Here is a 26,477-nt window from a genome sequence, read left to right as displayed (position 1 = left end):
GTGCAGTATCCCTTCCATATAGTTGACTTCACTGACATTACAAATGACAAGTCAGAAGTAGATATATTTTTTCAATGGAATACTTTGACGTTTATTCTTTCGGGAATAAGCTTAGTATTAAGGAAAAAAGAACAAAACAAATTAAACCAGGATGAGTAAAAATATCAATAGCATACAAAGATACATTTAATATATGAATATAAGAATGAATTAATATTTAACGACACCCCAGCACAAAAAATACATCGGCTATTGGGTGTCAAACTATGGTAATTCAAAACATGAAGTGATGATCAACATCAATATAAAAATTCAAGAGTCAAATAAAAACACAGTGTAAAGAACTGTGCAAAAATACAAATATCACAAATAGATCAAATTAAAATTTATAGTAAAAGTCAGTGTCACGTAAAAATTGTAATAAAAATCTGGATGGAATCGTAATGATTCCATCATATTTCTTTGACCAAATATATCTTTTCGAGTTTCATTCAGATACTTACACTCCACCATAATATGGCTTACCATCAGAGTACATTGACAGTGCTCACACTGAGGTGGAGGATCTTTCTTTAAGATAAATGAATGGGTCAAGTAAGTATGGCCGATGCGAGCATGACAAGACTATTTCATCCTTCCTGCACTGCCAATAGGAGGACTGCCACTCTCCCCAGATTGGCTTGATAGCAAGAAGCTTGTTACAGGGATGAGAATGACAATTTGTATTTTCAGCTGAAATTAGCCGGGGTCCAGGGCAGAGCCCTGGTCAGGGGGTCAGGGTGGCGAAGCCCCCCTGAAGCTATAGGGTTTTTTATAATTGCAAGGCAAAAATCTGCATCAGGAGACACATATATCACAGACTTACAGAATAACTTATATACTATAGAAAGGATTATTATAATGCATAAACTCCTGTCAATAATCATGAAATTGCATACTTACACATTGACACAGGTTGTTTTTCAGTCCTTCAGTCTATTATTTGAATTAAAGTTTGCAAAGTAGTCAACGGCCTAGAACAGTAAGGGCTACGCTGATTGGTCTCATTATCTCAGACGTCTCAATTTTAGCCAATCACAGTGGTCATAGTAAACAGTACTAAACACATACACACAAAGCTAGTTTTGTTTTATTTTTGTATACACACAGTGCGTCGAAATAAACATGGCGGCTGCTACATTACGATAGCAGCTGCACGACGACCTCAACTTTAACTGATATTTCCACAGAGTGCAAGTCATATACCTATATTCTACCCCCCCCCCCCCCCTCCCCAAATTTTCTCAACAAATTTACGTTTCACAGGATCGACCTTGGGGGTCCAAAATCCACGGAAAATTCGCATCCCTGTTGTTAGCAACCGCACCGTCCCAATCATGAATATAAAGAGTGGGATAGAAGGACAAGCTAATTTCAATATCATTATTTTTATATTACAAAAGACAAGAACCATAAAATACATTTTATTCTTGTTATCTCCCATGTTGACAGCAGTACCTGAAAACCTCTGCATGGCAGGAAACTCGTCCAACTGCCACTACCTTTCCTTCCTCGTACTTCTTTACCCTTTCTTTTAGACAACCGATCTGAAACAAAAACCAGTAACTATCACCAAGAACTTGGCGAAAAAACAAATGCATAACCTTTTATCACTAATATTTGTGAACTAAAGTTAAGTCTAAACACTAAAATCAATCTAATTCATGAACGACAAAATAAAATGTGTTAGGCTCCTAATAAGAGAAAGAAATGTTTGTTCAACAATACCTCAGCAAATTTTAAACCACAACTATTTGTTGTCCAATTGAATACTATATAGAGATTATTATACAAGCATGTGTGTCGTACTGATTTTACGAAACGAGGGTCAAGATTTTTGTATTGCCCAGGCGAGAGAGTGTAATGATTTTTTTATTATCCATACTATTATTGTTTTCTTTATGAATAACAAGACCCAACTCAAAATGTTTCAGCCACAACTAGGAGACGAAGAAATGATGTCATATTTAAAATGCACAGTCTGAGCTAGGATAGGAGAAGCAATGTTATGTTATGACATCGCTTTCCAAAATTACATCATTACATTTGCTATTACACATGTGCTTCGTATGATTATTATTAACTTGGTTATGTTGAACCATATGGATAATAAATAGTTTTGTGATATTTGGTCTAGATCCATAGTGTGAGGAATTCTGCTACCAGCACAAAGGCTACTACTAAATATTAGCAACAGATTTTTTATTTACACTTTCCTGTAGACAGAAATGTATTTCTCCCATCCCTAGCCATGCAAGACAGACCCATTCCATGACGTCAGCCCATGCGGAATAAACCTGTCTTGCATGGGCTATGACATCATTGAATTTAACCTGGGGAGTATTACAGCGTTGGTAACATATGATGTTAGTTTTAGATCAATATTTTGTTATTAAAACCTTCATTATAAAAGCTATCTTGTTAATTTGTAGTGTTAAATTATATTATATGATAGTGCAGTTTATTTATGATAAAACGGTCAAATAAAGAAGTTACTTTTTCAGCCATCTTTGTTCATATATAATAATGGTTTATTTATTAAATGGACGGGAGAAAAAGACTCCATCATATGCGGTCATGTGGAATAAAAAAAGTACACCTTGGGTGTACTTTTTTTTTATCCCACATGACCACATATGATGGCGTCTATTAATATATCATGATTTTTTATATGGCCGTCATGGGGTACAGCCTAAGATGAGTTCATCGAGAGTGATTAACGCTCAAGCGAACACTCTACAACTGAGCTACATCCTGCTCCTATAATGGTAGAGCTACAATTAAATTCTGAGTCAGAATTATCAAATGTTGGATTTCCAATAGTCAATGATTAATCAATGTGCTCTAGTGGTATCGTTTTAAACAAAACAAACTAACTTTTGAGATTCAAGTACTAGTATATCTTAACCCAATCTAATTAAAATTAGCTCCACTATTACATGTGGATCTAACACCCAAGGTGTACTTTTTTTTATTCCACATGACCGCATATGATGGAGTCTTTTTCTCCCATTCATTTAATAAATAAACCATTATTTTATACGAACAAAGATGGCTGAAAAAGTAACTTCTTTATTTGACCATTTTATCATAAATAAACTGCATAGGCGAGTGCTTTATTTAACAAAGCCAGATCCCATCTGCTGAGATGATGAAGTTTGACTGGATTATATACAAAAAGTCAAGGGATATAACTCGAAAGTAACCAAAGTATTCTTTAAAATGCTGTTGGCTTTCTTACCTCCTTTCTGAGTTCCTCCACAATCTGCCCATATCGACTCATATGAAAATCCACATTCAAAATATTCTTCTTCACCTAAATAACAAATAAATGAGTTTTACAAGTGCTATCCTATCCTCTGCCAATGTTCTAGATGTTAGTAAGTTGTATAACAGACTGGTAAGTGAAGTGAAAAGGAAGGAAGGAAGAAGAAATGTTTTCTGTAACAACGCACTCAACACGTTTTGATTAGCTACATGGTGATGAAACATACTGTTAAGAATCACACCAATCATGAATGGAAACCTGTAGCTGCTATTTGATGAGCAATTCTATTCAACTTTGACAAACAAATTAAATCAAGTCAACACATCAATTACAAATTCAAATCTATAAAAACAACAGAAACACTTATTCTCATCTCTTGGAGCAATTATAAGTTACTTCATGTAAACAGGTTTTATTATTTATTTAGTGGTTTTTACTGGAAAACTAAATCAAAGCAATATGCAGACTTGGTGATGGCACAGAGGCAATAAAAGCATAGATCTTCAATCTGTATGCCAGATTTCAAGGTAGAAATCAAAAGTAAAACACAAAATGTTACCGTGGCTTGTATGTGTTTGGCACGATCAGCATACTTCAGTGTGTTGTATGTGTCATCATATGTCAAGCTTGATGGACTGCAAAAAGCAAAAACAAAAAAACTGTAATAAAACTGAAGAAAACAAATATTTAATGATACACCTCAACAGATTTTAATGTACAGCTATAGTTTATTTCGACACTTCATCGATAAAAAGATAGGAAACCCACTTCTGTCACAGAGTAATCTTTTACATATAAACCTTTCCAAAGGCAGCTCAATACATACAAGTCTTTGATACACCAGTTGTGCAGTACTGGTTGGGACGGGGGAACTGTCAGGCTGACTCTGCAACTCATCACACCTCAGGCAAACACTCTACCACTGAGATACATCACATACCCAATAAAACTAAAATACAATTATAGTAAATAGTGAGACAGATGTGTCGCAGGAAACTTTGCATAATATAGTTTTACACTTTTTCCCCCCCGTCTCCAATTTATAGAACTTTTATATTTGCCAGACAGTAATGTTACAATTACCTGTCAGTAATATGGTTTAGTAACAGTAATTTTGTAATTACCTAACAGTAATATAGTTACCAGACAGTAATATCATAATTACCCAAGAGAAATATTAAAATTACCTGACAGCTGCTATCATGACAGTACGGCAGTTGCCACCAAGCGAGTCTTTCAATAATCGTGTTAACTTGCTATCACGGTAAGGAACATGACCTTTATTCTGAAAATATAATAAAAAGTGTCCACATAAATAAAACAATATAAAAATTTTAAGAAAAAAACCCAGTACTCTAAACTTGTGGTGGAATAAAAAAACAAACAAAAAACAAACAAACATCATTAACAATATGAGGTGCGACGTAGCCTAGTGATAAAGTGTTCACTTGATGCGCAGTCAGTCTAGGATTGATCCCAGTCGGTGGACCCATTGGGCTATTTCTTGCTCCAGCCAGTGCACCACGACTAGTATATCAAAGGCTGTTATCCTGTCTGTGGGATGGTGCATATAAAAGATCTCTTGCTGCTAATCAAAAAGAGTAGCCCATGAAGTGGCGACAGTGGGTTTCCTCTCTCTCAATATCTGGTTGGTCCGTAACCATATGTCCGACGATATATAGCCATAAATAAAATGTATTGAGTGTGTCGTTAAATAAAACATTTCCTTCATTAACAATACACAGAAGACATATTTCTGAATTTTTATTAGGATGAAATCTATTATATTTAGTCTACAAAAAAAACATTTTTGTAAACATATTAAAATTTAAAGGCCTCAGCATATTCCATAAGGGTGCCTACCATAAACTTATTAACTGTCACTCATAGCTGTTTCCATTAAAAATATTAAAATTATAAAAACTAAATTAAAATATATACATAAACTATTTCATGTTTTTTTAAGAGTAAGATGAACATTTCTAGATGCGACCAAAAACCAGGGCCCATATTTTCGAAGCAATCTTAGCCTACGAAATCGTAAAATCATCGTAAGCTATGACATCACACCTTACGATGTTTTTACAATTTCGTTGCACTAAGATAGCTTCGAAAATATGGGTCCAGGTTTCATCGATACCGATTTCTCGTTTTAGAAACTGCTACATTTAGACAAAAACCCACCACGCTTAAAATAACACGATCCCCATGCAGTCAATTTGAGATAACCCATACCTGTTGGTACTTCTACAAAATGTATGTCATACCAAACGATTTAATTATAAGTAAATACATTAATTTAATTACTTTTTTAAATCTTGCGATTTACAGGGTTTGAATTTAATGAATATTAACTTAATTTGATAAAGTAATTAGTTTTGTAAAATACCGGCAAGTCGTAAAACCCATAGGCAAGTCAAGGGGCTGACAATGCTTGCCTGGATGGCAACTGAATGTTTCTTCAGTAACCTCATTATCATTTGGGGTATTTTATCACGTCAAACAAACCTTGTTGTCCGCCAATGCATTGATGACATTGCCCAGAGCAAGAAGAGAACGGTTGATGTTGGCTCCTTCCCGGAACCGAGATCCGCGGTTCTTCGTCACCATGGCTCGTTCAGAGCCAGCTAAGTCTACCAGACACATCTTCGCCACACGGACTTCCGCAGAAATGTTGGCCGTCTTATCTTTTTGTCTGATAAAAACCTAGTATTTTTTTTTTTTAAAACAACACAAATGTAATTCAAAAACATTAGAACACCTTTTAATTTCAAGTTTCATTCAAGAAATTATTTTAATTAAAAACAAAATTATTATTTTAACTAATTTTAGTCTCAGTTACTTTTCAGTTACCTTCCTCACTATAATTAATTTTGTTCACATATTTTCCCTTAAAAAGTTAAATAAATCAAATAAGTATTATTTTTATGGATATTTTTTCATTTTTATATTTGAGAGCCATTAAAGACATTTAAAAGTTTTAGGATTTTTTTTTTTTTTTAAATTGGGATCCTTGCTAGACCGTGTTGCCAGATGTGCAGTATCTACTTAGAAATGAAGTAGGATTCATTCCCCAATAGTTAACTGTTAAAATCATCTATCAATTCCTCAAAATGTTCTGCAAATGTTGTCATGCCAAAATACTCACTGAAAACGAAATTTTCAATTTTCAATGCAAAATATTTCAGTGTTTCTCACAGAAAAATAAAACAGTAAATGAGCTATTTACCAGTTATTAAGTTACTATTTCTGGCCAGTATAGAATGTTAAATGGCAGGTAATATGAATTATTTAATGAACTGCCGTGACAAACCATGTACTTGGAGAGATATCTCATCTGTTGTACCCTAAATGTTGATATACTTTTAAACTAAATATAATACAAATCTTTGACTCCATCATACATACTGAAATTAATTTTCTTATGGTTTTGGGTGTTATTCTAAATTATTTTTATACCTGAAAGACAGCATGAGATCGAGATGATTCGGCATTGGCATCTGTCGGGTGCTGGGTTCTATTTTTGTTACCAAATTGCAGCATATGAAGAAGCTCCTCTGCAGTATTTGGCTGTCAAAACAAAATAATAATAATAATAATAATTTTTATGAGGATTAATTTTTTTTGATTTTAGTTGTGTTTTTTAAATTATCAGTCTACTGTATTCGAGAGACCTTTTCATAAAAGACATAACATGCAGCTACATGTAAATATAAATCAAACCAGTAACTTTTTCTGTAACATATTTCCAACAAACAGTTTATGATTTAACATAACTTTAGAAAATATAGTTATTGACCTGTTTTGCAGAGATAAGAAAATATGCTAGCCCAATGCTCAAAGCTAGTGCTTTTTTAAGTCAAGCTACTGACTAGCACTAAATAAAAGGTTTTAAAGCTATATCATTGAATATTTAGCCACCAGTAATTTGTGATCCATTTTTAAAAATTAATCTACCTACCGGTATAATTTCTCTGATGTCTAATTTAAAGTTTTCTCAGCAAAACAATCATGTGCTTCCACTTAACTGGTACCCTACTTATTCTTTACTTAAGTAATATATACTGTAAGCATAATGCAGCTGGTCTCCAGTGTATTAAGGCCTCAACATACACTAATTTGTTTTAACCTACAATGTCCATTACTTTCAATATACAGGGGTGCAGAAATTACTCCTGATGGACGAGTTAAAAAAATGCATCTACCAGTCCGACAGGTGTTCTCAATTTCTGACTGACTAATATAATAGACTAAAGAAACAGAGCCGGGCAAAGGTTAATACTTCCTACAAATGGCTTGTTTAGGTTGAAAGTATGTTGCCAGTATGTTCTGAATATATTTTTCTGTTAAATACATTGGTGGCACCTAAGTCTGCGTGCCTAAGCATTTGTGTTATATTTTTTAGTTAAAATCTTTCTTTAAAAATATCTGTTTCACCGCCACAGTACAATGGAACAATAAACATGTTACTACTGAAAGTTATTTTAATTTTAATACTTTTTAAACTCAAGTAATGAGTGCATTTTTTGTGGGACCCCCCTGTATTTACTGGCCTGCATGACGGCACGTAAGTCTGCGCAGCAAACATTAAAACAACACTTCTGTCGCTAATATTTTCAGAAATAGCAAACAAATAATGAATCCGACTTTTTGTAATATTAGTAAACAAAGACTTCCTGTTATATTCTGTTTCAGAAAAATTTTGATTATGCAAATGGGATAAATATAAATGGTGTTCCATGATCCTTAGTTTGGACAACACAAAATGACAATATATAAAAAGCCGATATCAAAAATTTTGATCATTATTCAACAAAAGTTGTCTGTTGTTAACTGTAAATGAGCACAAATAGTGGTCGTTAGACATATAGGACAATTAATGATAATTTTGAAACAGACTATAGCTAAAATTGGCCATGCTGTAAGTGCAGGCTTCAAAATCTGTGTGCAACCATTTTGCATTATGTCACTCGGAGGGAAATTCAAAGTATGCTTGTATGTTTACATTAACAGATAAAATAAAACATTTATTTCATTTATGGGAATCATAAATTACAATAAGGTATGTATTGAAACTTCTATGTAAAGTTGTGTAAGTTGATCATTACAGCGTTGACGTGTTGACAGGTGATACAAAAACACATTGATTGAGGCTGGCAAAAGTATACTTTTAGTGCATTAATTCAGAGGGTTTTTTTCAATCAAATTGTTATCTATCAGTTTTATACATATATTCACAATCAAGATGTGTTGTTTTAACCAGTTTTATGTATTAAATTAACATTGTTTGTTTGTTTGTTTACAAACGTACCCCAACACTTATTTCAAGGCGTAATGTAACGTAATTGACGTGCGCAGACTTTTGTGCCGTGCAGACTAAGGTGACATTAGTGTACTTGAGGGATATCATTTGAATTTCGTAAATCTTTATGGCTGAAATTTGAAATCATAATATTTATTTTATTTTATTGATTTGTCAATCAAGGTACAAGTATGGGAGTCAGGACTTGATTTCATTTGCCATGTGATGTTGATCACTTACCAAGGATACTTAACCCTTATCCTGCCACATTCTTTTTGCTAAATTTAAAGAATTTTCACCTGTTCTACATTTGTAGTAATTTTATTAAAATCCATGGGCATTTTAACATGAAATTACACCCATAATGATCCACCTACGTAATGATAGCATTTTGTAGATGGTTATTTTATTTATGTTACCATGGCAACAGCTGCAAATTTCAATATACAATTTTTTCATTAATAATTAAGAAAACATGAATATATTTTTTTTTAATTTAAGTGTATGCTGTGATTTATTAAGCATAGTGATTGATTTAAAGAAAAAATTAAGCAAACTGCCATTTTTTTCAGAATAATAGGGTGCAATGCACATACTGTCATCAACGCTTTTTTTGTAAATTATGAAGATAATGTCCAACAATAACTATTATACATTTTTAGTAATATTATTAAAATCAGTTGACATTTCAGCATGAAATTACACACATATATACTAAGAATATCCATCTACGTAACGCTAACATTTTATAGTCAGTTATATTATTTATGTTATCATGGCAACAGCTGCAAATTTCAATATACCATATTTTCATTAATAATTATGAAAACTTTAATTAAAAACTAATATTTTTCTTTTAATTTAAGTCTATGCTGTGATTTATTAACCATACTGCTTGATGTAAAGAAAAAATTAAGTTGACAACCATGTTTTTTCTGAAAAATAGGGTCAGATGCGCATTCAGCTATCAACACATTTTTGTAAATTATGAACATAATTTCCAACATTAACTATTATACATTTCTGGTAATATTATTAAAATCAGTTGACATTTCAGCATGAAATTACACACATATATACTAAGAATATCCACCTAAGTAAGGCTAACATTTTATAGTCAGTTATATTATTTATGTTACCATGGCAACAGCTGCAAATTTCAATATACCATATTTTCATTAATAATTATGAAAACTTTAATTAAAAACTAATATTTTTCTTTTAATTTAAGTCTATGCTGTGATTTATTAACCATACTGCTTGATGTAAAGAAAAAATTAAGTTGACAACCATGTTTTTTCTGAAAAATAGGGTCAGATGCGCATTCAGCTATCAACACATTTTTGTAAATTATGAACATAATTTCCAACATTAACTATTATACATTTCTGGTAATATTATTAAAATCAGTTGACATTTCAGCATGAAATTACACACATATATACTAAGAATATCCACCTAAGTAAGGCTAACATTTTATAGTCAGTTATATTATTTATGTTACCATGGCAACAGCTGCAAATTTCAATATACCATATTTTCATTAATAATTATGAAAACTTTAATTAAAAACTAATATTTTTCTTTTAATTTAAGTCTATGCTGTGATTTATTAACCATACTGCTTGATGTAAAGAAAAAATTAAGTTGACAACCACGTTTTTTCAGAAAAATAGGGTCAGATGCGCATTCGGCTATCAACACATTTTTGTAAATTATGAACATAATTTCCAACATTAACTATTATACATTTCTGGTAATATTATTAAAATCAGCTGACATTTCAGCATGAAATTACACACATATATACTAAGAATATCCACCTACATAAGGCTAACATTTTATAGTCAGTTATATTATTTATGTTACCATGGCAACACCTGCAAATTTCAATATACCATATTTTCATTAATAATTATGAAAATTTTAATTAAAAATTAATATTTTGCTTTTAATTTAAGTCTATGGTGTGATCTATTAACCATACTACTCGATTTAGAAAAAGAATTAAGTAGACAGCCAATTTTATTTTTGAATAATGGGGACAAATGCACATACTACCATCAACGCATTTTTGTAACTTGTGGACATTGTGTCCAACATTACCTAGACACTAAAAATATGTATACTATCTCTATTACTTTATATATCTTTGTCAAATAACACAAGATTTTAAAAAAGGTATATGCCCTTTCACTTCCTGTCATTTTCAAATGAACATAATTAATCCTGTTACCTTGGTAACCAATGCAAAAAGAGGAACCGTTTCCCATATGAAATGTTTTAAATGAATTTATTTGAATACAAATCACTGTATAATGATGTAATAATAAGCTCCCAGCTGTTTACAAGAGATGGGTGAAAATTGTGAATTCTGTTACCACAGTAACCAATGAAAAACAGAAAATTTCTAAAAAAATATCATTAAGGACTGAGAAAAAACAACAATGTATAGTGACATAATTGTACTATGCCTGTAGAAAAGATATATGAAGCTTATTAATTCTGTTACCATGGTAACAAATTCAAAACTATATGTTACCATGGTACTCAGATCGAAACTGTTACCATGGTAACCAATGCAAGCTATTGGTTACCATGGTAAGGTATGTAAAACTGGAAACTATTTGGTTATGGGGTTTGGAATCTTTTTAAATTGGACACTGTATTTCATGTACACACTTTAAGCAGCAGCTATCTTACTATAATCATTCAAAAAATTATTAAAACGTATCCATTAATTCCCAAGATTTTAGGGTACATAATTTTACCCTTCATACCCTCTGGCAGAAACCCTGGACACTGATATTAGAATTACAGAAATAGTAAAAAGGATTTTATGCATTTCCGTAATTTATTGTGACACAAGATACTTGCCATAGTGCTTCACACGGTCACAATTGTAAAAAAAAAAAAAAATGTCCATTCATCTAAAAAATGTTTTAAACCCAAAGAAACAAACATCAACATGTGAGCCCTAATTAAAATTCAATATGTACCGTATACATAATGTGTATCCAGTGTTGAACACTTATGCATGATACAAAATATATCTAAACGGGGGGGGGGCAGGGGACACGACATTAACGAAATTCGCAAAATTGATATTTGTATGGTATTCCTGGACACGATAATTGGCTTAATTTCACCTATTTGTGCCCCACCTTTAGGAGAGGGGTAGAATGACCAAATTCACAAGGAAATGGGTCACGAATATGCAATTTCTATATAACTATTGTGATCTCCATCCCCACCTAGGGGACATTCACAAGTTATATACATTGGTCATCTATTTGCCTTATATATTATTTGAATACTATCCAGGTATAGCATTTCGGGCAAATGAGCTGGCCTAAAACCTTTTAACCATGTATTTCCATCATTTTACTCTGACACAATATTAGTTGTAATCCATGTAAAAATATGTAGTGATTCATTTGCAACCCTATATAGCTGTTCATGGCTGTAACTAGGATTTAAACAATGAACCAATGAGCATGGAAGGTGCAAGACACCATTTTGCAGTCATTTCAGGAAGGTTACATACTTAAAACATCAGTATCAATAAACAATTTTTCTATTATTTTAACAACACCCCCCCCCCCCCCCCAATGCATTCCTCCCACACCAGGGGCGGGATGCAGCCCAGTGGTAAAGCCCAGTTGGTTTGGGATTGATTCCCATCGGCGGGCTCACTGGGCTATTTCTCGTTCCAGCCAGTGCTCCATGACTGGTATATCAAAGGCTGTGGTATGTACTATCCTGTCTTTGGGATGGTGTATATAAAAGATGCCTTGCTACTAATGAAAATTTTTGGGGGGTTTTCTCTCTAAGACTACTAGTATGTCAAAATTACCTAATGTTTGACATCCAATAGCCGATGATTAATAAGTGTGCTCTAGTGGTGTCGTTAAATAAAAAATAAAACACACACACACACCATTGCCCCTACCCATTAGCTGAGACCCTGCTGTTTGGCAGTAAAGCTAATATGAATAATAATTGTTGTTATCTAGATTCAGGGATTTTCGTTCAACTCTGGCAGAAATGTGCCTGCATGCCCAACAAAAATGAGAGCCTGTACGCTTAGGCCTATGCCGCTTCATATTTTAATTTTTTTTAATTTTGGGCCCTATCGCTTAGGCCCTTGGAGAGGGAGGTCAGAATGTGTTTATGTGTGGCACAAAATGTAGTTGGAACTGATAAAAAAATAATAATTGAGAAGTCAAAAACGTGAAACGCGTGACGCACAGTAGTCCGAGCGGACGTAGAAAATGTGCTCCCTACCGCAATAGGTCACTTGAGATGTCACACAAGTAAATGTTTAAAAACATTATTATCGGAATCATGAATTTATATTTGTGCAACTTCTTCTTACATGTTTATTGACGGAGTGAAAGAAGAAGAAATCACTGGCAGTTGGTCCCGCGAAGTATTGTATCTGGGTCAAGGGTCAATAATATAGGTCAACTACACTTCGAAGTTTTTGCGATTTTTCTTTGATATTTTTATCAACAATATAGGATCGTTTTATGATTTGTGATTATTACATCCAGAATACAACATTTTAATTGCATTAAATAATTTGCTTAACAATTTTTGAGACAAAAACAATGTTTCGGGTCGTTGCCTCAACAGTGTCCGCCCTGCTAAAGTACGTGGAATGTTTTTCTTTTTAATTGTTATTTTAATTTTTTTTAGTTATCACCGTATTTTTAAAATAAAAAACGTGATTACTTACTCTGAACCATTATCCTACTGTAATTTTCACATTTTATATAGGTCCATATAGTTACCGCACGAATTTTTTGGGGGTGTTGCGTAACACGAAAAAAGGACTGTGTCGATGTTCTAAAAAACGGTCGATAACTGTTGCATGGAAAAAAAATTGGCCCCCGCGGTAAGGGTGTGTATACCCCCGACGCATCCACACCAACTGGTACCGTACAGGCCTGATGTACTAATCATAAGCGTACGGGATCCCGTTTTGTTTTGTAGGGGTGGGAGAGGGAGAAGGGCAGGCTAATTTGTGCCCAAATTAAACGAAAATACCACCAATTAAAAAAACATTTATTAGTTTTAGCGTTGTTGCCAACCAGCTATATATAATATAGGGTTTCAAACAAAGCACTACACAATTTTACATGGATTTAATTACAACTAGTATTGTGGGAGAAATGTTGGAACTACTAGTACATGATGAAAAGGTTTCAGGCCAGCTCAATTTGCCCGAATGTCTCTGTCGTATTCAACCAAATTTTAGATTTTGGTACTAATAAATTTATCAAAATACAATAGATCCAACAGTGCAACACAACTACAGTTTACCTCATGATGATTAATTTATCTTTATAACATTTGCAGATATGTGTGCAGGGAATAGGTCGACCCCCCCCCCCCCCCCCCCCCCCATTTCCGGTCCCTGCTCGAGCAGATTTAAAAAAAAAAAATTCAGTACATATTCCGGCGGAGCATTACAGAAATCCCCTATAAACTTCGCTCTCCAGACACCCCTACCTAAAATCCCAGCACACATGCCTGATTTTTAAAAGATTGTCATCCACCATACAACATTATTACAAAACATTCACTGCTTATATACGCTTATTCATAAAAAGCCATGCACGGCACCCCCCCCCCCACCCCACCCCATCCTTGGATCTGCGACTGGTACAGTAATAAAAACAAAAAACCGGTGGCGCCACATAATTATGTGTGACACGCAACGAGAATGTTTTGTGATTGGTTATTGAAAATAATGTAGGTCACAGTATTCTGCAGACTACTTCAGCAGATATTCGTAACCTATCGTTTGTAATTCATTTTTTAAAAATGAGAACAAATATATATCCACTCAGTAGTGATTAATACTAATGTGAATGTTGAAAAGGAAAAACTGGCAGAAAAACAACACACAACAAAACAACGACGAACACCGAGCACATGTGCGTATTCGATCATATAGTCGACGTAACTGTTCAAGTAAACATAGTTAGTTAGAATATCGTCTGCTGTAGTATAAGTAACCACGTTGTAATTATTAATGAAAACAGTTAGCCGCACATGCAAGCAATGTGTACTACTGCTGTCAAATTGTATGGCGGGAAATGTGCTGTCACATGACCTGTTGTTTATAAATAGAAACAGGGAAATGGCGCTGTTTATGCAGTCGGATTACAATTATTTGTTTGTGTTTGTACCTTTTTTAGGCATTAAAAGTGATACTTTTTCTAATTTAATGCAACTGTCATAATGTAGTTCATATATAATAGTATATTATGACAACTTTGTAGAGATAAAAGAAACCGCTACCAAAAAAACAAGAAACAATAACAAACAATAGCACGCGCCATTTGACGGGTCATTTTTGTTTTAAAAAAAACATAAGATGTCCAACAGCAATTTAGCAAATATTTGGATATGTCATTCTAAGACTATTTATTGACATTTTTTTACTTTGTTTTTGACAAAAATGTCAACAATTAATTTAGAAAACGATTTTTAAATGAAAACAATGCAAAGTGACGTCATTGTGATGACGCTTGACGTGTATACACGTCAACAGCAGGATAAGGGTTAATAATATATCACTTGAAGTGGAGACGGTGTATATATTGTTAAACAGTAATATTGTTCTATAGGCTGGCGGACTAGTAGAAATTCTGGTGGGCTAGTAAATTGTAGTTCGTTGATTCTGGTCTCGTGCACTAGTGAAATATTTTCTGTTTCTGCACAATTATTTTTTTAATTAAAAGACAACAAATTTTAAAAATCAAATTAAAATAAATGAAACCAAATATTAAGTTAAAAAAAACAAAAACAATAATAATATAAAAATAAAAAAATAAAAACTGTATGAAATTAATTTTGAGTATCTGTGTATTACAATGTATATTTGGTCAGAAATTTTGGCTAGTGGTCGAGCTTGGTGTGCTAAGGAAAATCACAAACCCACCAGCTCTGTGGTTAGTGGCTTTTAAGAAAAATGACATAACACTGCATCTTGAGTTGAAACATTTTGAGTTTTTCAACAAATTTGCAATTACCTTGTGCAGTGACAAACCAGGGATGACCACTCCAAACTTTGGATCCTCCCTGACAGGAAGAACACCACTTCCCCGTGAGATTAACAAGTCACGGATCTGTTCATTGTAGACCTGAAACAAAAAAACAAAACAAAAACCCACCTCAGTTCTTTGTTTATTACATTGGGTTACTCGATCGTGCATTAAATGATTTAAAGTTAAAATTTGTTTTGTTTAATGACACCACTAGAGCACATTGATTTGTTAATCATCGGCTATTGGATGTCAAACATATGGTTATTTTAACAGTCTTAGAGAGTAAACTTGCTACTTTTTTCCCATTAGAAGCAAGGAATCTTTATATCCACCATCCCACAGACAGTGTAACACATACCATGGCCTTTGATATACCAGTCGTAGTGTACTGGCTGCAACAAGAAATAGCTCAATCGACTGGGATCGATCCTAGACAAACAGTGCATCAGGCGAGCACTTTACCACTGGACATTAATTGATTTAAAAGTAATTTGCAAAATACTGTAATGGGATATATTTTCATGTTGTAATATTTTGCGACTGGCAGATTAGTAATAATTTAAGTATTTTTACTATATATGCATTAAGTTTTAGCCCCAGACCCATGTAAATAGAGTATTTTTTCTACCATAATCTGTTATTTGTCCTGTATTAATATACAAACCTCAAGATAAGACACAGCAACACTGCAAGTCTTTTCATCTTTAATCTGGGCCATTCTCTGGTACAAATCTATCATTGTGTGATACACCACCCCTGGCTCTTCATCATTGCCAAGCATAGTGTGCGTTTTCCCAGCTCCAGTGGCACCATAGGCAAACACTGAAAGTCATGGGGGAATATAACATATTTAGAACATTGGCAAACTATACTTGAATGTGGCAAATATATTTTCTCAATTAATTTACCACGAAGCAATAATTCTTCAATAATGAATGACACAAGAGGTGGCAACATTTCAATAATGCAGACCTTGAAATTCGCTACAGCATTGTTTTCTAGAAATGGTATTTTCGTTAAAGCCGCACACCCTAGTTCCATCCAGCGAAAATAAATTATAATTTGGTTAATCTACAAACCTGTAACACACTTAGATCACATTTTTATCAAATGGAGTGAAAAAGCAGGTTTTATATCGATAAATACCATGGGAATCCCCATGTCCCAATTGCTTGAAATAATTTTGAAAGTTAGTATTCTGATGTCACCGGTAGAAGCACAACAATGCCTACGTCACGACAAATTTCACAGACTTGGGGTGCGTTCGTTTCACCTCTCCTGGACATGTTCCAACTGTTCTGTCCTGGTTGTATCCCCTCTCCAGATATCGTAAGACTTAGCAAAATTATTGGTTTTAAAGGTTTGTAACGTTTTGTATTGAGACACTTACTTGTCTGAACTTTATTGTTACTGAAAATGTTCACCAAATTGTGAAGAAAAATCTCACAAATGAACAACAACAAATCGGATGTTGATTGCGCGAACCATGCACGAGAAAACAAACCGAACCAAAATGATAACGGTCACGTGTTTTTCGCTATTAAACCCCATTTTTCACAAATAAAATTGCACTTTACTTACATTTTATTATTTAGAATACACATTTCCATTCACCTGAAGTGCTTTTTGGTAATCCTGATGTTTGTAAAACCACTAAATGCATTTTTTAAATTTTTTCACAAAACGTGCTGTCGAGAAAAAAGCGTTAAGCGAGGTCCAATCTATTTTTAGAGGGAATCTTCCTGTGTAAACGTCACAGATGTTGGTATACCACGTGACCGTTATCATTTTGGTTTGGTTTGTTTTCTCGTGCACGGTTCGCGCAATCAACATCCGATTTGTTGTTGTTCATTTGTGAGATTTTTCTTCACAGTTCGTGAACATTTTCAGTAACAATAAAGTTCAGACAAGTAAGTGTCTCAATACAAAATGTTACAAACCCTTAAAACCAATAATTTTGCTAAGTCTTACAATATCTGGAGAGGGGATACAACCAGGACAGAACAGCTGGAACATGTCCAGGAGAGGTGAAAAGAACGCACCCAAAGTCTGTGCGCACTCTGTGAAATTTGTCGTGACATAGGCATTGTTGTGCTTCGAGCGACATCTACCGGTGACATCAGAATACTAACTTTCAAAATTATTTTAAGCAATTGGGACATGGGGATTCCCATGGTATTTATCGATATAAAACCTGCTTTTTCACTCCATTTGATAAAAACATGATCTAATTGTGTTACAGGTTTGTAGATTAACCAAATTAAAATTTATTTTCGCTGGATGGAACTAGGGTATGTGGCTTTAAGTTGACTCTTCATTCATTTACACTATGCCAATTTGTTCAGGTTAATTTATTAAGGATTTTACATTTCTGAGCAAAAGATCAATGCAGTTTCCGAAATTGACAGGTTCAGGTTTTTAACAGCAATACATGGTTTCAGAGAAAATTTTAGACCATGAAACTTGGCCAGTTTTAGCAGCATTTCGGTATGTTCAGGGTCCTGCTGATAATGAATATGAAAATATGGTGCTTAAATAACAATACCTATGCTTATGTTGTATACATTTTATTAAGTGATAATTGAGGAATGTTTTTGTAAATGTAATAAAATGCTTTATTTTATAAACTGATACCTGAGCAATTATATCCCTGTATTAACCCATCAAGGATTGTTTTCGTTGTCTGCTCAAACACATCAACATTGGTAGAATTGCCACCAAAAATGTGGTCAAATGCAAACTTCATGTCTTTATTCCGACGCTTTCGTATATCTCTGGGACCATTTTGAAAAGGACCGTCTGTCGGCTGCTCCAAGGGATCAAACACCAATATGTTCTCGTTTATCCGATGGACGACAATACTGCTGGCTTCTCTCTGTTGTGCTACATTTGGTGGACGAATCCTCACAACAACTTTTACATTGGCCACAACATCCCCATCAATGGCTCGAATATAAGAACTGCTGGGGAACCTTCGTCTTTGTGGTTGATCAACCATTTTGTTGCACTAACAGTTAGTCTATCATGCTGAAAAAATAATTTAAAATTAATGTTTCAGAGATGGCTACACAATTTTAAAACATTGCTAATCAATTTTCAATTAACTAGAAATATAACTAATCAAGATTTTGAAAACAAAATGTTCCCTGCATAATTACTGCAAAGCATCTTACAAAATACTAGCCAGAGTACAGTTATCAGGCTCTCTAACCGTCAAATATCAATATTGGGCAATCTCTCCAGGACTACAAAACAGTAGTCTAAGATTCCCGCTCTAATAAAACAATCCTATGTTTGACGTTAAGTCACCGATAACAGGTAATTTCGCCAAGTCGTTTTAACCAGGGTCGATTTGTACCTCTAACAGAGTTGTTTTTCCCAATGTTTCGTTTTGCACGAACTGTTATTTTATTAATAAATAAATATTTATTTATTGATATATCCTATATCCATTGGTTTTTAGATTTCACACATTGCGGTCAATAACAAGGCTTTATTGTTCTGCGTGTTTATATTTTGTTTTATTTTGAAGTTAGGCCCTTAGGGTTAGTTTTAGATTTTGATTTAGGGTGAAGTTCTTTATACATGTATAAATGGGGGATGGGGTACCCATAACACGTGGATATCTTTTCACCCTTCTCTTCACTCCTTGATTTTTGAAGCCTATTCTCATAGCCTAATTCTGAGTATTCAAGGCTATTTGCCAGTATTCACTGTATTGGGAAGGACTTTCCTTTACTTTGGCACTGTCACTAACCCTAACTATTTATGATAAGTATTTATAATGTTCTTTATACGTGACAGTGCCAAAGGAAAGTCCTACCAAAATAAATAACGGGCCAAATTGGTCATCTTGAATGTGAATGATGAACTATGACGACACGGCCAAAGTTGTGCATATTTGTTGTTAGCAAGTTACAAAACAATATAGGTGGTCTTCTACACTAATTTTAAGTCACGGTGAGTAATATCCTGCCAGAAAAAAATTACACCAATATGCGTGTGGAAAATATACTATACCTAATACACAGAGAATATCAATAAAAATATTTATTGGCAATTATGCATCTCATTTCCTGATATTTTGACATTTAGTCACCATCTTTATTTTTAAAATCCCCACGTTGACGGAAAAAGCAGTCATTTGATTGGCTGATAAAATCGGTCGGACTGAATACCAACTAAGAAAATACCAGCCAAAATCTACTAGTAAACTATTACTATTTTTTACTCGCATTAGTTAATTTCCATTAATTATTCAGTGAATAAATATAAAATCAAATATATATAATTAAAATAGTTCACCCATTATTTTATGAGCAATTGAAATAACTACTTTTCGAGAGTAATTTAACAACGGTCCATTAAATTACCGAACAGAACTGAAATAAATACTATAGTTCGTCCCACAGGGATAGAATGTTTTCATGTAACTATGTAATTAAAGTTTTATAAGTTATTTATTTCCGAGCCGATTGATGTGTAAATTGCATACACAAATTGTATTTTTTTGTTATTTCTAAAACACTTTTACTTTTCTTTTTATGCCAAACCAAACTGAAAATATTTTTTAAAAACACACATTTTAATAGAATGATGGGACCAACTATAGTAAGTTACAGTCGGTGTTGGGTTATTAAAATAAAACAATTCCCTTTGCACTTTACATTTAACCTACCTGCAAGAAATACTTGTATTTATATTTAATAGCCTATTAGTAACTAATTTTTGCTATAAATCGGTTCCATTTCCTCTAGTGCATAATAACTGTAGGCCCCTAATTCTGGGGCAATGTACATTAATTTTACATATTATTACCAATTAGAGCCACAGTTGTTTCTTCAACAGAACTCTTGGATTTGATATATATTTTTTAAAAGGTATTCAATTTGGTTGGTGTTTTGTTTTGTGGGGGGGGGGGGGTTGTGGGGTTTTTATTTGGGGGAAGGGGTTTGTTTGTTTGTTTTGGTCAAGATATTCTGATTAAAGGAAGGGACAATTAAGGCATTTGGCCTGGTATGCATATTCAACGATATATAATGCACATTATTGCTTAATATCAACAAGTATAATCGTATAGTTAATTAATAAAACGGTTAAATGTTACGGCTATTATATTTAACGGGCGCAGCCATTTTGTACCATCTCAGTGAGTACGCCCTCTGGCGAGCTGGTGGTTACGTAATACTTAACGCGTAACGTCAGGAATGAGCCTTAGAACTAGAGAAATACAATCTACCTGGTTTTTGCGGGATGATAAATAGTCAGATATTGTAATGTTCTGTAATAATACACATCCCAGTAAGCCAGCAATAAGTATATCCAGCACTATATATATTATTGTTCAATACGAAATAAAATACCATTGTCAAAGTGGCTACACAACAAGTCGAAATAATTAACAATGTTTTGTCCATGCATTAACCTACGTACTGAAAGGATACACGGAGTGTTTTCTTAATTGATTGGTCTATGCTGTTAGTTGCTTCTACCTGTGATTCCTGATTGGCAGGTGTATATTTGATTGGTAACCAGACGAGCCAATTCATTGACACTGTCTAGACACAAAAATACATACTGGTATTGTGGAGTATTACCTGTCGCCCCTAAAATGGTAATGGACATGGTTTATTACTGTAAATAGTTTTGTAAAACTAAGTAGACTTATCCATCTAAAAGCACAGAACTGACCAATTACGTAGTCCCAAAGAAAAGAAAATTATCACTTGGGTATCGTGGGTTGTCGTTTTTGCTCTGACGTAGTATATCAATAGGCCTAATAGTGTACAATTTTTCTTTAGATTATTTAATAGAGAAAAATACTATAACCCCATTTTGTTCCGTTAATGCAACTTGAAATATATTTAGTTAAATAGTTTATTATATTATTACGTCATTTATGCTATTTTACAAGTCAGGTTGATCAAAGAGAAGCGCCTTGTCGAAAATTACTGCTTTTGTTTACACTGTACATACAGGAGATGGTCAGGGGCTGACGTCACTTCGCCCCAAGCTGGCCTCAGATTACAGTTATCTTCCCATTTGGTTGTCGAAAATCCGGAAGTTTGACCGCGCAAGTAGTCTGCTGTTTGACTGTGATTATTTCATGGCAGACAGCTATGAAGTGGCAACTGTTTGACTGAAGTGACAGGGGATAGCATGTAGTTTGTAAACATGTGTAACTTGTTGACATTGGAGACTTGTTTGTGGTAATTCCGGTCCATGCAAAAGTAGTGCTTTTTGTGTAAAATGGGTGTACTCCGGCCTGTTTTAGAGGGTGTGTCTGTTTAAACCAATATGCTGGGAGAAAGAGCTGGACAACAGGGGTTGTCCTTTTCAGGGTATGTGTCCCCCATGCAGGCAAAGGTACATACAAAACTTCACGGGCCTGCTGATATTAATAAAAATGTTATAGCCACTAAGGCTATATAGAAACATATAGCGAAATTAATTGTGGTCTGAGGCCAGCTATCCCACCGGACGTCACAAAAACGAAACAAAATGGCTGCCCCCAGTTAGCAGGAATAATCATGTTTTCTTATTAACTTTAAAATTGCGCGTTTTTCATTTGCTAAAATGTCAGTATGTGTTGTTTGTCCAGGTATGCATCTTTTTAACACATACGGCTCTTGTCTGAGTTGACCCTACCTTTAAAACTGTTGTTTCTACAGTGCAGACTCGTATAATGTACACTATATATAACACAGATCTGTGTTAAATGCAGATGTGCAGGGATTCACTGAAGTATCACCTTGCAGTTGCTTAATCAGACGTTCTGAGGGTCCTGATGAAAGTGACTGGAGAGCTGACAAGGAGTCTGTTAGAAGCACTGTATTCTGTTTCTTTCCTTTGTCACTGCAATCAGGGCTTGCAATTCTGCTCTGTAGTTCAAGCTTAACTCACCAACTGGAATGGAGAGGGCGACCGAGGAGCCATCTGGATTACTGATGTATGCTCCACTTTCCACCTTTTTGTATAGCATTCTCTGCTGAGCCATCTGTAAATGCATAGATCCTTGTTGTCTTTGAATATCGCCTGTCTGTCATTTCTAGGGCGAGTGCCAGCTGTTGAGATGGTGATTTGTTGTAAGTCTTGGATCATCCAATTTGATTTCGGGGAGATGGTATGTTGGTGACCAGACATTTGGAGAAAGCTCTTCATATTGACTGGCATTTTGCATGAACACATTAGTATGCATTTTTTTGCAGGTCCTTCACATAGTGGTTGAGACTTTGCCTTTTTAGTGTGACAACAATCTTTTTATCTTTTCTCCTTGTATGAGGACCGTATATATTCTCGCCTGGACTCAGAGGCTCAAGGTCTGGGTTTTTTTCCCCCATTTCTCTGATTGGAGTGCTCTTCATAGCACCAAAGATGATTCTGTGGCCCATGTGCTGCACTTTATCCCAACTTATTCCTGTTTGCGTTTGAAGCAGTTGTCCAGATTGGAGAGGCATATTCCATGATAGGTCTTATAGTTCCGGTGTATACCTGCTTCAAGATATTGGAGTTGGCACCCCAGTTAGTCCCAGCCAGTTTCTTCATTAATGACAGTTTCCTGACAGCTCTTGGCTCTGTGGCCTGCTCTGTTTTTTGGGTCAGAGATTTCCTTCTCCTAGATAGTTTTCCATGACTTACGTCCTCTGTTTGTTCGTAGTAGTTGCCCATAGCTGGGGCTGGATTAGTGAGTGTCAGACTGTGTCCATGCACATTGCACCTCTGGGGCTCCAGCTGCTCCGAGATACCTGTCAGTTTTGCCTGGGTCCATGATAGCCCAGTTACTGTGGTGTGCCAAGCTGAGAGCAGGGGGCACTGAGGGACTCTTGTCTGTGGAGAGGTTATGTACCGGGAGGGTTACGTTGTCAGGTTATCCGGTGGCTGCAGCTGAAAGCGAGAGGGTTAAAGGCCTGACTTGTGGTCAGGAAACCACTACACCACAAAGTTGTATATGCCTACAAATGCAATGTACTGGTATATTATTGTATGTTTAAAAATATAATAAAAATATTACTCTTGAACATATTTACTTTGGGATAGTTAATTTGTGTATACGTTTTAATTATTGACCGTCATTTCGGGCAATAGCATGTTTATCAGAATTGAAATACGCCAACGCTTATAATTTCCCGCAATGCGTTAAAACTGATGGGATTTAGTGACGTCACGTAATCCTATGACGTATGACACGCAGAGGAAAAGAAAGAAAGAAATGTTTTATTTAACAACACACTCAACACATTTTATTTACGGTTATATGGCGTCGGACCACACAGATTTTGAAAGGAAACCCGCTGTCGCCACATAGGCTACTCTTTTACGACAGGCAGCAAGGGATCTTTTATTTGCGCTTCTCACAGGCAGGATAGCACAAACCATGGCCTTTGTTGAACCAGTTATGGATCACTGGTTGGTGCAAGTGGTTTACACCTACCCATTGAGCCTTGTGGAGCACTCACTCAGGGTTTGGAGTCGGTATCTGAATTAAAAACCCCATGCCTCGACTGGGATCCAAACCCAGTACCTACCAGCCTGTAGACCGATGGCTAACCACGATGCCACCGAGGCCGGTTAACACGCAGAGGAATGCGGAAATAAACAGTTGAAACATTGCCAAGACAAAAATCAAATTCAAGACATTATAACCAGCAAGAGTGCCTAAATCATATTAATAGCAAAATAAAACACAAAATGTTATAAATCTGAACATAATTTATACTGAACAGTTACCGATTACCCTCAAATGCATTTTTTATTTGTAACATATAAAATCCTGAGTGTCGATTCCAACTGCATTTTGATGTATCATGTACCTTTCTAAATCTGCGATATATTCCATACACAATTTGACGATTACTGACCTTGTTTTTGTCGTATTTGCGGAATTAAACTCGGTATGACTAAAGATGTTATCTTTTTGCTGAAAGACAGCAAAGCGTTTTGTCACAAGTATGTGTTTGTTTACATTAGAATTAGCAGTTGACGTTGCATTACGTTACCTACTCATTAATTGGATATAATTTGGTCTCATCTTTATTTTCATTGGTCAGGGCAATATCACTTTTGATGGACCGGTGAGACCGTCTCAGGGCAATATCACTATTTACGGACGGTCATGTGCCTGGTTTTTGACCAATAAGAATACAGATATATTTTCATTATGTAATTTGTGTATACTTACCTATATATGTACAGTAGAATCAGTATGCATAGTCTCTCATTTCAAATAAACCATTTCCTTAAAACCTGTTTACTATATATAATGACCTTGTACTGGTTTGGAAAACTTTAACAGGTATATTGTAGGAAATGCATTTAAAAAAGAAAGAAAGACAGAAAGAAAGAAAGGAAAACAGAATTTAGAGAAAGAAGAAGAGAACCATATGACTTGTGCAATGTAAAATGAACATAGTGGTGGGAAAACATCAAAGATCCTAATTAGATCTCAAATCACAAAACACAGTATTTTTAAAACCATCAGCTGATTTCAAGTCAAATGATCTGCAAACAGTTGCTATAAATTCAAGTAAATTAACACAAATACAAGCAAAGATCAGAATAGTTCTAAAATGTTTATTAAGCAAGCTTTTTTTTTCAGAGATTCGTTGAAATCAATAATAAAGAAACCATGTTTCTATAAATAAAGAATATAAATGAATATACCATACATCTAAATTTACTCTACATACCTTTTATCTACAGGTTAAACGTTTAACATCAATACTATTATAGCTTCAATTCAATGGCATGTATCTCTAAGTATATAATGCATGGTTGCATATTACTATATTTTATGTCCATTTATATATAAATAAATTAAAAAGTAAAAAATAAAACCCACCAAAAATACTTTAGTTACAATTACCTTTTGTGTATTTCTTTCTGGATATAATTCAATTTTCTATTAAAAATTCACTATTTACAGTTTGGCTTGAACATGAGTATGACACCATTTCAACTATTACTTTGTAAGTAGAAGAGACTCCTTTCGTAGAAGGGTTGATGTACATACATAAATTACAGTGGCAGACAAGGATTTCTTCTTGGGAGGAGGCAACTCATAAAAAGGACATTTGGAAGGATGTTTTTTTTTTTTAATACATGTATGCAATTGAAAGAGTATAGTGATAGAATTTAATTGCTCGATAAGAACTTGGGACTGGCTTACAGAGATTACTTTTTGTTCAAGTATAAAGATTAAATGTATAAATGCAGCTCATTTAAATGCCTTTGTTTACAATCTTTTTTTCCTCTTTTTTTTTGGGGGGGGGGGGGGGGCTAAACTAATCATTTTACATTAGGGTTTTATTACCATACTTACAGAACCCCCACGTCTGTGTCTGCCCTTATAAATGCATCCATCTCATAATTTTAAGGGCCATTAGAAATAGGTTTGACAAGATCTGTCTCTCATGATCAGCGATGACTATCATAGTGTTGATAAAATATTCTTCAATCCCAGAAATCTTTGGAATGTTTAATGAACTTAATTGACAGATTTTATTCAGATGAATGTTACAAAAACATCTTCAAAATATTTCCTAGCACAATTGATCTTATTAGTTTACAAATTCACTAGATTTTACTTTTGTAATGTAACATCACTCCTCCACTCAGCTGATATATATTGCATCATAAAAGTAACTATCGTTTGATGTAAACTACCGGCCTCGGTAGCGCAGTGATTAAGCCATTGGACTACAGGCTGGTAGGTACAGGGTTCGCAGCCCGGTACCGGCTCCAACCCAGAGCCAGTTCTTACGGGCTCAATGGGTAGGCCACTACACCCTCTTCTCTCTCACTAACCACT

At 34.5% G+C, this 26,477-nt stretch overlaps 1 protein-coding gene across 1 annotated transcript in view; it reads right to left on the bottom strand.

Moving 5' to 3' along the window:
* Window positions 1-19,791, bottom strand: part of LOC121382157 (kinesin-like protein KIF18A) — a 34,303-nt gene extending 14,512 nt beyond the window's left edge. The window contains exons 1-10 of the mRNA XM_041511670.1: window positions 19,691-19,791; window positions 18,305-18,697; window positions 16,335-16,492; window positions 15,656-15,766; window positions 6,767-6,877; window positions 5,816-6,013; window positions 4,495-4,592; window positions 3,867-3,942; window positions 3,281-3,355; window positions 1,498-1,586 (exon numbers count right to left, since the gene is read on the bottom strand). Coding sequence (XP_041367604.1) covers window positions 1,498-1,586; window positions 3,281-3,355; window positions 3,867-3,942; window positions 4,495-4,592; window positions 5,816-6,013; window positions 6,767-6,877; window positions 15,656-15,766; window positions 16,335-16,492; window positions 18,305-18,668 — 1,280 coding nt within the window. The 5' untranslated portion in view covers window positions 18,669-18,697; window positions 19,691-19,791. The remainder of the gene's footprint in view (window positions 1-1,497; window positions 1,587-3,280; window positions 3,356-3,866; window positions 3,943-4,494; window positions 4,593-5,815; window positions 6,014-6,766; window positions 6,878-15,655; window positions 15,767-16,334; window positions 16,493-18,304; window positions 18,698-19,690) is intronic.
* Between the last annotated feature and the right edge of the window lie 6,686 nt (window positions 19,792-26,477).

The sequence above is a fragment of the Gigantopelta aegis genome, chromosome 9 (genome assembly GCF_016097555.1).
Source record: "Gigantopelta aegis isolate Gae_Host chromosome 9, Gae_host_genome, whole genome shotgun sequence".
In the NCBI taxonomy this organism is placed as follows: Eukaryota; Metazoa; Mollusca; class Gastropoda; order Neomphalida; family Peltospiridae; genus Gigantopelta; species Gigantopelta aegis.
Note: the sequence above shows the minus strand (reverse complement) of the source record. Positions and strands in the feature narration are given on the sequence as shown.